This window comes from Durio zibethinus, chromosome 12 (assembly GCF_047325235.1).
Source record: "Durio zibethinus cultivar Kanyao isolate XHJ-2024 chromosome 12, ASM4732523v1, whole genome shotgun sequence".
Taxonomy (NCBI): Eukaryota; Viridiplantae; Streptophyta; class Magnoliopsida; order Malvales; family Malvaceae; genus Durio; species Durio zibethinus.
In genome coordinates this window covers 18,470,235-18,481,286 of record NC_143173.1, presented here as the reverse complement: position 1 = coordinate 18,481,286, position 11,052 = coordinate 18,470,235, and the positions used below count along the sequence as shown (strand labels likewise).

The following is an 11,052-nucleotide window of genomic DNA, read 5'->3' as shown; positions in this document are numbered from 1 at the left end:
CAAAGATAAGATTCTTAAGAAATCCTAGTTGTGATTCTTATAAAATCTTTCAGTGAGAAAATTTCTTTTAGTGTTACCAATGTATTAGAGTATTTTGAAAATTTTTTAATAACAAGATTCCAATTTTTTTTAAATAAAAAAGAAATAATTTTTAAGAAAATAAGAAAAGATAAAATTATAGTAAAAAGCGATTTAAGGAAATTATTTTTGAATATCAAAATTAAGACTTGTTTTTTTTTTTTTTTTGTCAAGATCAAAAGATAACACATTGGTACCATAATAAACATTGTGGGGATACTAATCCTTCCCTAAGCATACTCATACTCCCGAATCCAAATTATTTTCAGACCCCAAAATTATATTTTTAATAAAATTTTAATTAATTTTAAGATTTTACTGAAAATGTAAGCTTTAATAAGTAACGAATTGCGCCTAATAAACAAATTTGATAGCGACTCTCTATAATTTTAAATTCATCTAGCAGTCCTCAAAACTATTACCATAATCATAATAAAAGGAACAATTTAACTCATATTTGCTATTGAGATTTTCATTTTTATATTGAAATTTAAGTACAATACTAAAAAAGAGAAATAAATATGATATTGATGATATAATATAAAATCTTATAATTATAAAAATTTTATAAATTCTAATATTACTTTTCTATAAAAGTAATTGTATAAAGCATGGATGTAAAAAACCTAGTCTAATAAACCGTTTTAAAGTAAAAAAATAAATAGTACAAAAGCATTTATCATTATTTGTAAATAAATGAACCAAATAAAAAATTATTAAATTTGATTATCCAATTGAAACAAATAAAAAATAATGTGAAATAATATAATTCTTATTATAATTTCATGAATTATTAAAAGATAAAATTAAAATATGTTTAAAAATTTTAATTAAAAAATTGTTATCGCACATTAGAACCATTTTAATATTTTAATTTTGTATAAAAATTCAAATGAGTTTGTTCCATAAAATAAATTTTTAAAATTTTCACAGACAAACAAATTCCTTATACTTTTAAAAACACCTTTTAAATTAATGAATTTGTCATGATCATAAAATTATATATAATACATATCAAATAAATATTAATAATTAATTATGATAATTAATTCTTGAAAGTTCAATTTACAAAATTAAGTCTGTCAAGAACAAAGAACCCTTTATTTAATATCCATCGAAGAGCATGACCTATCATTTGCAATCTAATGATACAATTGCAGGAACACTAGACCAATTCTCAATCTGATACTATACAATTTCCATGTTATCGATACTTATCAATTCCATAGTTTAGTTTCCATGCTTCAGAGTTCAAATTATTTTTTTACAAAAAAAAAAAAGAAGCTGTAGCATGAAGACAGGAAATGGGACTGTTAGAAAGTATTGGGATTCAAACTCCAAATCTACTAAATGCCATCTTTTATAGATAACTATACGAACTAATAGACATAAATTTCAGCTTCATAATTTAAACAATTTTGGAAAATAATTGATTGCATAAAGTTAGAATTTTCGTGTATAAACTCATTTAATGATTTTGAAGGTAGCAATCTGTTCAAATTGCATGAAGGCAAGGATACGAATAAGAAAGCCTTTGAGGCTTCGAATTTCGAAACAGGTACCAGTTAAAACTTAAAAGTCTTAGATTTGGGCTGTCATATTTGAATCAGGCTTGATGAAAGCTATATATATATATATATATGTGAAGCAAACAAACTTATATTTGAGATCAACGATCCGCACTCCTGCAATAAGCCAAAAGATTTTAGCAGTAAATAGGTTCTGACATGGGAGGTCTCTAAAACCACCATTATTACATAACAAAAGGCTCAGAGCAATTCTCATACAAACTGCTAAAATTTGAACAGAAATCAGTGAGCATCCCCTATTACATTGAGACTATTAAAACTGTCTGCAAACCGAAAATCAACCAGCTTTTCCTAAATCAGATTGAAAGTACTGCACTAGAATTGCTAGCATCACTTTGGTCCCCCTTCTTCCCGAGAAATACATCGGTAAGAACGGTCTTGGACTGCAAAGATGCCTTCAGCAATTTCACACCCTATTGCAGAAAAACAAGTTTAAGCCAATCTTTTATCATCAATGAAAGTGTGCCACATCCTAAAGTTTTCAAATCTCACGTGGAAAATTACACCTCGGTTAATTAAAAAGAGATAATATCACTAATGATTTCATAATTATAATGAAAGCTACTTGTCAATCACATGTTATCATTGGGAACTAATAATTTTAAGAGTGTAATGAATGAGTATTATATTAGTTAACAAATTTATAATTCATATATTATATTAGAGATTTTCAAAGTTGAGCTAACGTATTAAATATTTTACCATAGTTCATAGTTAGTAAGGCATTCAAGACATTAACCCTACTTAAAATTAAGGCAGCAAAAGAAATGAGGTAATTTCTTACCTCATCCGCCCCTATATCAATCACTTTCTCTTCAAGAACCCCTACATCCTTGATATTGAACTTCTTGAGTAAAGTGATACAAGAAATAGTTGACATAGGCCTTACAACCAGATCATCCATGATCATGTAAGTAATAACCCCTTTGACATAACCTCCTTCATCACATGATGAAGCCTTCTTCGTTGGTGGATTGACAACGGTTGCGATTTGGCTCATAATATTGTTGCAGGAAAGACAAATGGAGTTCGAATCATTTGCCACATAGATACCACAGCCTCTACGATGGTAACTATTGCCACAGTTATAAATGTTGGTGGATGTTAGCGATTGAATGTTTGGCAACAAGGATGGTAAATTTGCAGTATAGTTGGAAACTTTAGGCTTCAAAAGGGTGTCTTTATTCGCCATTGACTGCAGGTAAGTGTCGCTCAGATTTTCAAGGCTCTCGTAAAGGTTTCCAAGGCAACCGACCATGTCTTGTTTGGTGAGAAGCCCTATGACAGTGCCTAGAGGCAATGGCAGAATATTGAACAGAAAATCAACAAAATCTTTCCCAGCTTCAGCAAGCAGAACCCTTTGGCTTGTTGAGTCAACCAGAAGCTTCAAGCTAACGGTGGTGGGAGCCATTACAGGATCACTGTTGTAAGGACTTTCAGAGATCTTTACTACAATTACTGTCTTGTTAAAATTTGCGGAGTTTATGCTCTATATTTAAAGCAACAAAGGACAAATATAGAGCATCCATGAGTTTGCAAGGGATTCTTTCCCCTACTTCCAAGTCTCCTATATTTCTTTTTCATACAAACAAACGAGGTCACAACCTCGGATAAGTAAGTGATTGTGAGTACTGGATACCATCTTTTAAGGCAAATGCATGAACCATTAAACTAATTAACACGACAAGTATAATTTTTAGATTACTTATAAGTTATACTATAGACTAATATTTTTAAATTTTCTATTTTCTTTTTCCTGATTTCAATTTGGGGAAGGGAGATTGGAAAGCTGCTCAAAGAGCAGAGGATAAATTCACCAACCATTGTGCAAGCATTTCAATCATCTTTACTTGAAGAGATCTGCTACTTCCAATAGCAGGAAATCAAAACATTGTTTAGAACCCAAGAATGAGGTTATAAGTAATGGTTTGAATATTTGATATAACCAAAAAGGTTCCAGTTATACAATTGGGCTGACATGCTTGAAATTTAGTTTACATAACCAAAACAAGTTAACAACAGAAGCCATTATATATATCAATTGAAGAGACACAATTGCAAGAACACCAGACCACTTCTCAGTTTGATACTTGCTGGTTTCAATGTTTAAAATGTGCTATTTCAATCCTGTTTTGCAAAAAAATGAAATAATTTGAAAGTTTAAGTCAAAAAGAATTCACTAAATAGGTTTAGACTTCGAAGGACTCTAAAACCAGATAAAGATAGATAACAAGTTTCCCCAATTACATAACAAAAGGCTCAAAGCAAGTCTGTCTGAACTGCTACAAGTATGAACTTTGAACATAGACCAACAAGCATCTACTCCTACACTAGGATTCTTACTGTCTGCAAATCTAAATCATACCAGCATTTCCCAAATCACATCTGCAACGGCAGTAAGTACCGCCTTGACATTAAACTTGTTGAACAAAAATGGGACTTTTTGTCTGAGTTGTTCCATAAGTTTCAAGCTGACAATGGTGGAGGCCGTGACAAGAAAGATAATTGTATGAAACAAAAAAAGGGGCCTTTTTTGTTCAATTTTACGGCTTATGTTATTTTAGTTCAATGGCAGTAATCAAGGATCATAGCAAAATGACAGTGGCTTAAGCAAACACGAATTGTACATTTGGAGTTTCAAAATTTTAACTGAAATTGATAGGCCGTTCAATCAGAAACAGCACTCCAAGCACACGGTAATCTTTAGTAAAAGGCAAAATAATAGTTCATTTTGTGCTCACCGCAGGACTCCGTGCTCTATCCATTACATTAGCGATTTTATTTATAGAGTAGGTTAAGGTTCACTTGTTTGTCTCTTGGGAATGTGGGGTTCTGTTCTACTGTTAGCTGTTGCAATTGTCCACTCTTCTGCTAAGCCACACACTTTTTTAACACATTTACTCACATTTTTCATGCTTTTTTTCTCCCTTATTGAAGTATTTCTTCCTCAAGTCATCATTTTCATCATTGAATTTGAATGTAATGAAAAGAGTTGTTGAAAAATTTCTTTGCTAGCTTAGCCAAGTTCAAATCCTTATAAAATATATGGTACCTTTTTTTAAACAAAAATATAATTCATTTAAACGCTTGGTTTTCGTTGTCTCTTTAATATAGTTAAGCAATGGATTTAGGTTATGGAAAATCCATAAAAACATGAATATTTTAGCAAGCAGCCATGTAATTTATTGATTAAGTGCTAAATTTTTAATTTTAATCATCAGAATTGAAATCTTGACATCTTCAAATACCAAAAAACAAAAAAAAAAATTTATTTCAAGTTTTATAGGATTTATCAATGTTATATTGAATCCCTTAGCTTCTATTCAAATTCATATGTTGTTTGAATACTTTTTCAAATAGTTTTTATGCATATTTTATCTTTTTTAAAAAAATTATATAAAAATTCTATTATTAAATTCTTCCTTGAAGTCCATGTTTTAAGCAATAATTGTACAAAAAAACAAATATATTGATTTTATTAATCAAGTTAAGTTATTATTTTGATAAAAATATTAAATTTAAAAATAGTAAAATCAATAAATTCAGTCGTAAGATTTATGAACCCTATATGTATTTAATATTATATTTTTACTTTTTTTTTTGTATGTTTGTGCCTTTTAAAAGCAAAAATTTACAAACAAAAAATTTATTATTATAATTAAATCATTACTACTCAATGCCCTTGTTTAATGAAAGAATATAGTGAAATGAAGTAAAAATAACCATAAATATTCTAACTAAATATTTTGATGTACGTAATTTTCTTCTATCTAACAAATCTCATCCTTATATTATAAAAATTGGGAGAAAAAAGTGTTATAATATAGAGCAACCAAAGCTCTATATTTAAAGCAACCAAGGACACAGATATAGCAATCATGAGTTGTAAGGGATTTTTTTTGTTTTTTACAAATGGGGTCATAACCTAAAATAAGTGATTGTGAATATTGAAATTTGAATATATATCACAGCTATTGGATGTCGTTTTTTAAGGTAAATGCATAAACCATTAAACCAATAAGACAAGTGGTATAATTTTTATATTACTTATGAGCTATACTATGGCCTAATATTTTAAACTTTTCCCTTTTCTGTTTCCCGTTTTTGATTTGGGGAAGGGAGATTCGAAACCTGCTGAAAGAGCAGAGGATAAGTTCACCATCCATTGTGCAAACTTTTCAATCATCTTTCCTTGAAGATATCTGCTACCTCCAATAGCAGGAAATCAAAACATTGTTTAGACCCCAAGAATGAGGTTACAAGTAATGGCTTGAGGATTTGATGTAACCAAATAGGTTCCAGTTATACAATTGGACTGACATACTTGAAATTTAATTTACAAAATCAAAACAAGTTAAGGACAGAACCCATTATTTATATCAATTTAAGAGACACAATTGCAAGAACACCAGACCACTTTTCGGTTTGATACTTGCTGGTTTCAATCCTGTTTTGCGAATGTTGAAATAATTTGAAAGTTTAAGTCAAAAAGAATTCGCGAAATAGGTTTAAACTTCAAAGGACTCTAAACCAGATAAATATAGATAACAAGTTTCCCCAATTACATAACAAAAGGCTCAAAGCAAGTCTGTCTGAACTGCTACAATTATGAACTTTGAACATAGACCAACAGGCATCTACTCCTACACTAAGATTCTTACTGTCTGCAAATCTAAATCATACCAGCATTTCCTAAATCACATCTGCAACAGCAGTAAGCACCGCCTTGACATTGAACTTGTTGAACAAATGGGACTTTTGTTTGAGATGTACCATAAGTTTCAAGTTAACAACGATGGAAGCCATAACTAGAAACATAATTGTATGAAAAAAAATGAGACTTTATTTTATAGTCCATTGACAATAATCAAAGTTCATAGAGAAGTGACAATGGCTCAATAAGATACGAAATTTTATTTTGGTATTTCAAAATTTTTAACTAAAATTGATAGGCTGTTCAACGAGGAACAACCTTCCAGCTCAATAAGATATGAAATTTTATTTTGTTTATTTCAAAATTTTTAACTAAAATTGATAGGCTGTTCAACGAGGAACAACCTTCCAAAAATAGGCGTATGCCGCTAAGAGCAGTGAGCACACGGTATTCTTTAGTAAAAGGCGAAAGAATAATTCGCTCTGTACTCACTGTACGGCTCCATGCTTTATTCTTCCGTTAGTGATTTTATTTATAAAAGTATGTTGAGGTTCACTTGTTTGTCTCTTGGGAATGTGGGGATCTGTTCTACTCTTAGTTATATAACAATTGTCCACTCTTCTGCCAAGCCACACAGTTTTCTAACACATTTCCTCTCATATTTCATGCTTTATTTTGTAAAATATGGTACCTTTAAAACTGTAGCGGTTCTTTTTCTCTCTTATTGAAGTATTTCTGCCTCAAGTCATCATTTTCATCATTGAATTTGAATTTGAATGTGATGAAAAGGGTTGTTGAAAAACTTTGCTGGCTTAGCCAAGTTCAAATCCTTATAAAATATATAGTACTTTTTTTAAAACAAAAATATAGTTCATTTAAATGCTAGATTTTTATTGCTTCTTTAACATAGTTAACCAATAGATTTACGTTATGGAAAAGCCATAAAAACAGGTATATTTTCGCAAGCAGCCATGTAATCTATTGATTAAATGCTAAATTTTTAGTTTTAATCATCAGAACTTAAATCTTGACATCTTCAAATACCATATATATATATATATATATATATATATAGGCTCAGCAATCTTATAGAAGGATCAAGACAAAACTTAGCCAAGTTACTAATCGGCAAATATGCACTCTTAATAATAAAAATAATTTATATTTATTAATTATGATGATTGAATGAAAATTTTTTTCTTTTGATTGTTTCCATTTTAAAGAGATATATATTAAACTGATTCTGTATTTTTTTTTTTTCATTTTGCTTTACCTTTTTATTTTTAAAAAATAATATTTATATATTAATTGTGATAATTTTTTTTACCTTTTCATTTTCCTCACCTTTAAAAATAATATTTATTTAATAAGTGTAATAATTGATTGTTTCTTTTGGGTTTTTTGTCTTTTAGTTTTTTTACAATTTTAAAAATAGCATTCATTTGTTTAAAATTAAATTAATTGTGATCGCTAAACATATCTTTTGAGCTTTATTTACCTTTTGATTTTTTTTTATTTTAATAAAAATAATGTTTATTTATTAATTGTGATAATTGATTATGTTTTTTCATTTTTTTTATCTTTTAATTTTTCATCATTTTAAAGAGATATATATTATATTAATTGTGTATTACTTTCTTTATCTTTTGGCTTTCAACAAGCTTAAAAATATATAGGTATATGTATATGTGTGTGTGTGTGTGTGTTTTAAACTCTTTGTTTATTTAATGAAATTTTCATACATTTACTTTAAAATATATAATAAATTTCATAACACAAATAAAAAATTCATAAACTTACCAATGGATAGAGATATATATTTATAATAGTAGTCCTATAAATATAAATATAAATTTCATAATTTATTTAATTTATGATATTTAAAATTTTGTGCAAAAAAATTTTAATTTTTAATTTTAAATAATATATTAAAAAATTGATCTTGCAACATGTGGAATAAAAGAATCTAGTTGAGTAATAAAAAAACATTTATAACATTAGAATATTGTATTCTTCTACATGATATATATATTTTTATTTACTATAGACTAAATTTTGTTTAAGAAATTTTAGTGGATGTTGAAAATTACTAATATTACAATTTAACTCAAAGATTAATTAATTTCTAAAAGAATGAGATACAAACAAATTTAAAAAAAGATATAAGAGATTTAATAAATTAACTATATTTAGGCTTCGTTTGTTTTGGCGTAAAATCATTTCCAGAAGTTGTTCTCAGTGTTTTTTGGTGTTTGGATATTCCAGCCAACAAAAAATAATTTTTGAGTCAAAGGCAAATAGTATCATTTTGGGGGAAAATGTATTCCTCTCCTCTACTCCGGACGACAATTTCCACATCTCATCTCCTATGTCTTCCTTGTGGTGATCCCTAAGAAAACAACTTAAAACCTTTACAAATATAACAGATTCACAACCCAACAGATTTTCCACAGTTTATCTCATTTATTGCCAATAACCACCAAAGCAAATCCAATGAATTTTGCTTCAAAAATTTTATTAAAAAAAAAAACAGAAACTTAAAAAATGGGAAATCATACCCAATTTCTCAAAACCACAAACCCAAAAGCTAAAGCAACAAAACATAAAAAAAACATAAATATAAAAAAGATTCTTGTGTTTGTTGCCAAAAGCAAACGGAGAGAGATGTTGGAGCTTTCTCCTTGAAATGAGGCAGATCGACTTATTGTGGGTTTGCCTAACCCATTCGTGGTATCATGGTCTCCATCTAGCATTTAGACACCCCATTTTGTCCCGAGTTCTTTATCAATTGAGACCAATCCAAGCTCGATTGTAAGGATTTTTATTCATTTTTATTTTATATTTTTATTTCGTATTTATCATTTTTTTATTTTATTTTATGATCCATCTATTGTTTATTTTCTTTTTCTTTCTTCATTATTTGATTAATTAAAAAAAAGCTGAAAGATTGAGATTAGGCTCGGTGATGATTGTTATCAGAAAGCATAATTAGATGCTAATCTTTAGCTTTGGATGCTAATTAGAATTGAATTGAAACTCTATTAGTATGGGTTTATATATCATTGCAATTCATGGTGACAAGGGAAACGTGATCAAAGAAGCATACACCAACACACAGAGAAATTAGAGAGCAACTATTCTAGACTCGTTAACAGAATACAACTAGCTTAAACCACCCAAACCTGAATTCATCCTTCACCATCGAGCGCTTACCACACCATTACCTTGTGGCTAGAAATAGTTCACTGATCTTTGCCATCCCCCATTTAGACCATTACCTTGTGGCCAGAAACAGTCCACTAGTCTCTACCATCCCCTATTTAGGCTACCCATTACCATCAACAAGAAGAAAAATAGTCCCAAGTAATATTCAATTATACAGCAACATTCAAACATGAGAGATCTGTGAAAATTTAAAAGTACTTTCAAAAACCCATTCGACTGAAAAACTGAAAAGATCAAACCAATTTTAAAAGTAGCTTTCGGGCAGACTTCGAAAATGGTGGACGACTGATGGTGGCGATTGGTGGTCGGCGATAGCGGTTGTGACGCTGGAGATACATCGAGTTTTGGAAAGGCATCATAGTTTCTGGCAACCTTTTAGAGAGAAATTGAAAGAAGAAGTTAGGCACCGACAAGCGACCATGGCAACAGCCCTTACTGGCCGACGTTGTGTTCTTGAGTCCTTAGGTTTCTAGGAAAATCTTTAAACTAGAAAGAAGAGAAAAACGTTGAATAAAGAAAGGGACTTGGAAAGTGAATAGAGACTTTGATTTTGAAGCTAAAATGCACCGTTTTGAAGAGACGAAATCAATGAAGTTAAATCAAACCCACACTCGAAACCTACGAAACCTAGAATAGACACATTTAGCAAATGGATGTGGAATGTAGAAGCTAGGGAGAAGGGAAATTCCTTGGCTATTTTGATGGTGATCAAGTTATTTTCAGGCAGCGACAGAGGTGGTATTTGACGTGGCGATGACTGGTGAAGGTTGCAACGGACATCAATTGAATTTTACGCTTTTGGTAGATGATGGTCTCCGACTACTGGCAGTAGCTGGCGACAACGAGGATTAGTGACAACCAGTTTTTGGGTTTTTGCCCACTTGTAAAAAGAAATAGAGGATTGGTAGAAAAAAAAGATAAAGGGGAAAAAGAGGGATTGGTTGACCCATTCAAAGCTTAGACCTGGTTTGAACTTCAATTGAACCAGTCCACTCAGCAATCTATTCAGGCCTAAAATTATTTCTCTCCTTCTCAAATGGGCTTAGACTCACTTTGATTATGATCTTAGCCCAAATTTCGATATTCCATTTTCTATCCTATTTTGTTTTTAGTCTTAGCATTCATTTGATTTATTTATATTCATTAAGGATATGTTGGTTAATAATTAAAAGATAATTTGAGTAAAAATATTTTTAGTTATGCTATTATTTCAAAAAAATTAAAAAAATATATTTTAAAAGAAAAGTTGAAAGTATCAATTTTTCTTGTATAAAAGTAATGAGTTTTTATTTTCTTGTAAAACAAAAAATGATCTATATCAAAAGTCGAATCATTTTTTTTTCTTTCCTTTCTTTCTTTGGAAAATTTTTAAATGTTAAATAATTCGACGATAGAGCTTTTGCAAGTGAAACGATAGTTTTCTTGTATACCTTTGAGGTGAGGAGATTTTTCTTATTTTTTTACCAAAAGTATTGGAGCCAATTAAGAATAATTTCCAATAATAAT

General features: G+C 29.7%; 1 protein-coding gene, 1 non-coding gene and 1 pseudogene across 2 annotated transcripts; all 3 read right to left on the bottom strand.

Annotated features, from left to right (window-relative positions):
• Positions 1 to 1,735: 1,735 nt before the first annotated feature.
• Positions 1,736 to 3,139, bottom strand: LOC111297254 (uncharacterized). The gene is made up of 2 exons (XM_022891918.2): positions 2,452 to 3,139; positions 1,736 to 2,080 (listed from the first exon to the last, which is right to left on the bottom strand). The coding sequence occupies exons 1-2, from the start codon at positions 3,076 to 3,078 to the stop codon at positions 1,964 to 1,966; spliced, it is 744 nt and encodes a 247-aa protein (XP_022747653.2). The 5' UTR covers positions 3,079 to 3,139; the 3' UTR covers positions 1,736 to 1,963.
• Positions 3,140 to 4,291: 1,152 nt separating this feature from the next.
• Positions 4,292 to 4,418, bottom strand: LOC149515830 (U5 spliceosomal RNA; annotated as a pseudogene).
• Positions 4,419 to 6,703: 2,285 nt separating this feature from the next.
• LOC149515829 (U5 spliceosomal RNA) lies at positions 6,704 to 6,822 on the bottom strand. The gene has a single exon (XR_016326396.1). It is a non-coding gene; the product is annotated as a U5 spliceosomal RNA (small nuclear RNA).
• Positions 6,823 to 11,052: the final 4,230 nt, after the last annotated feature.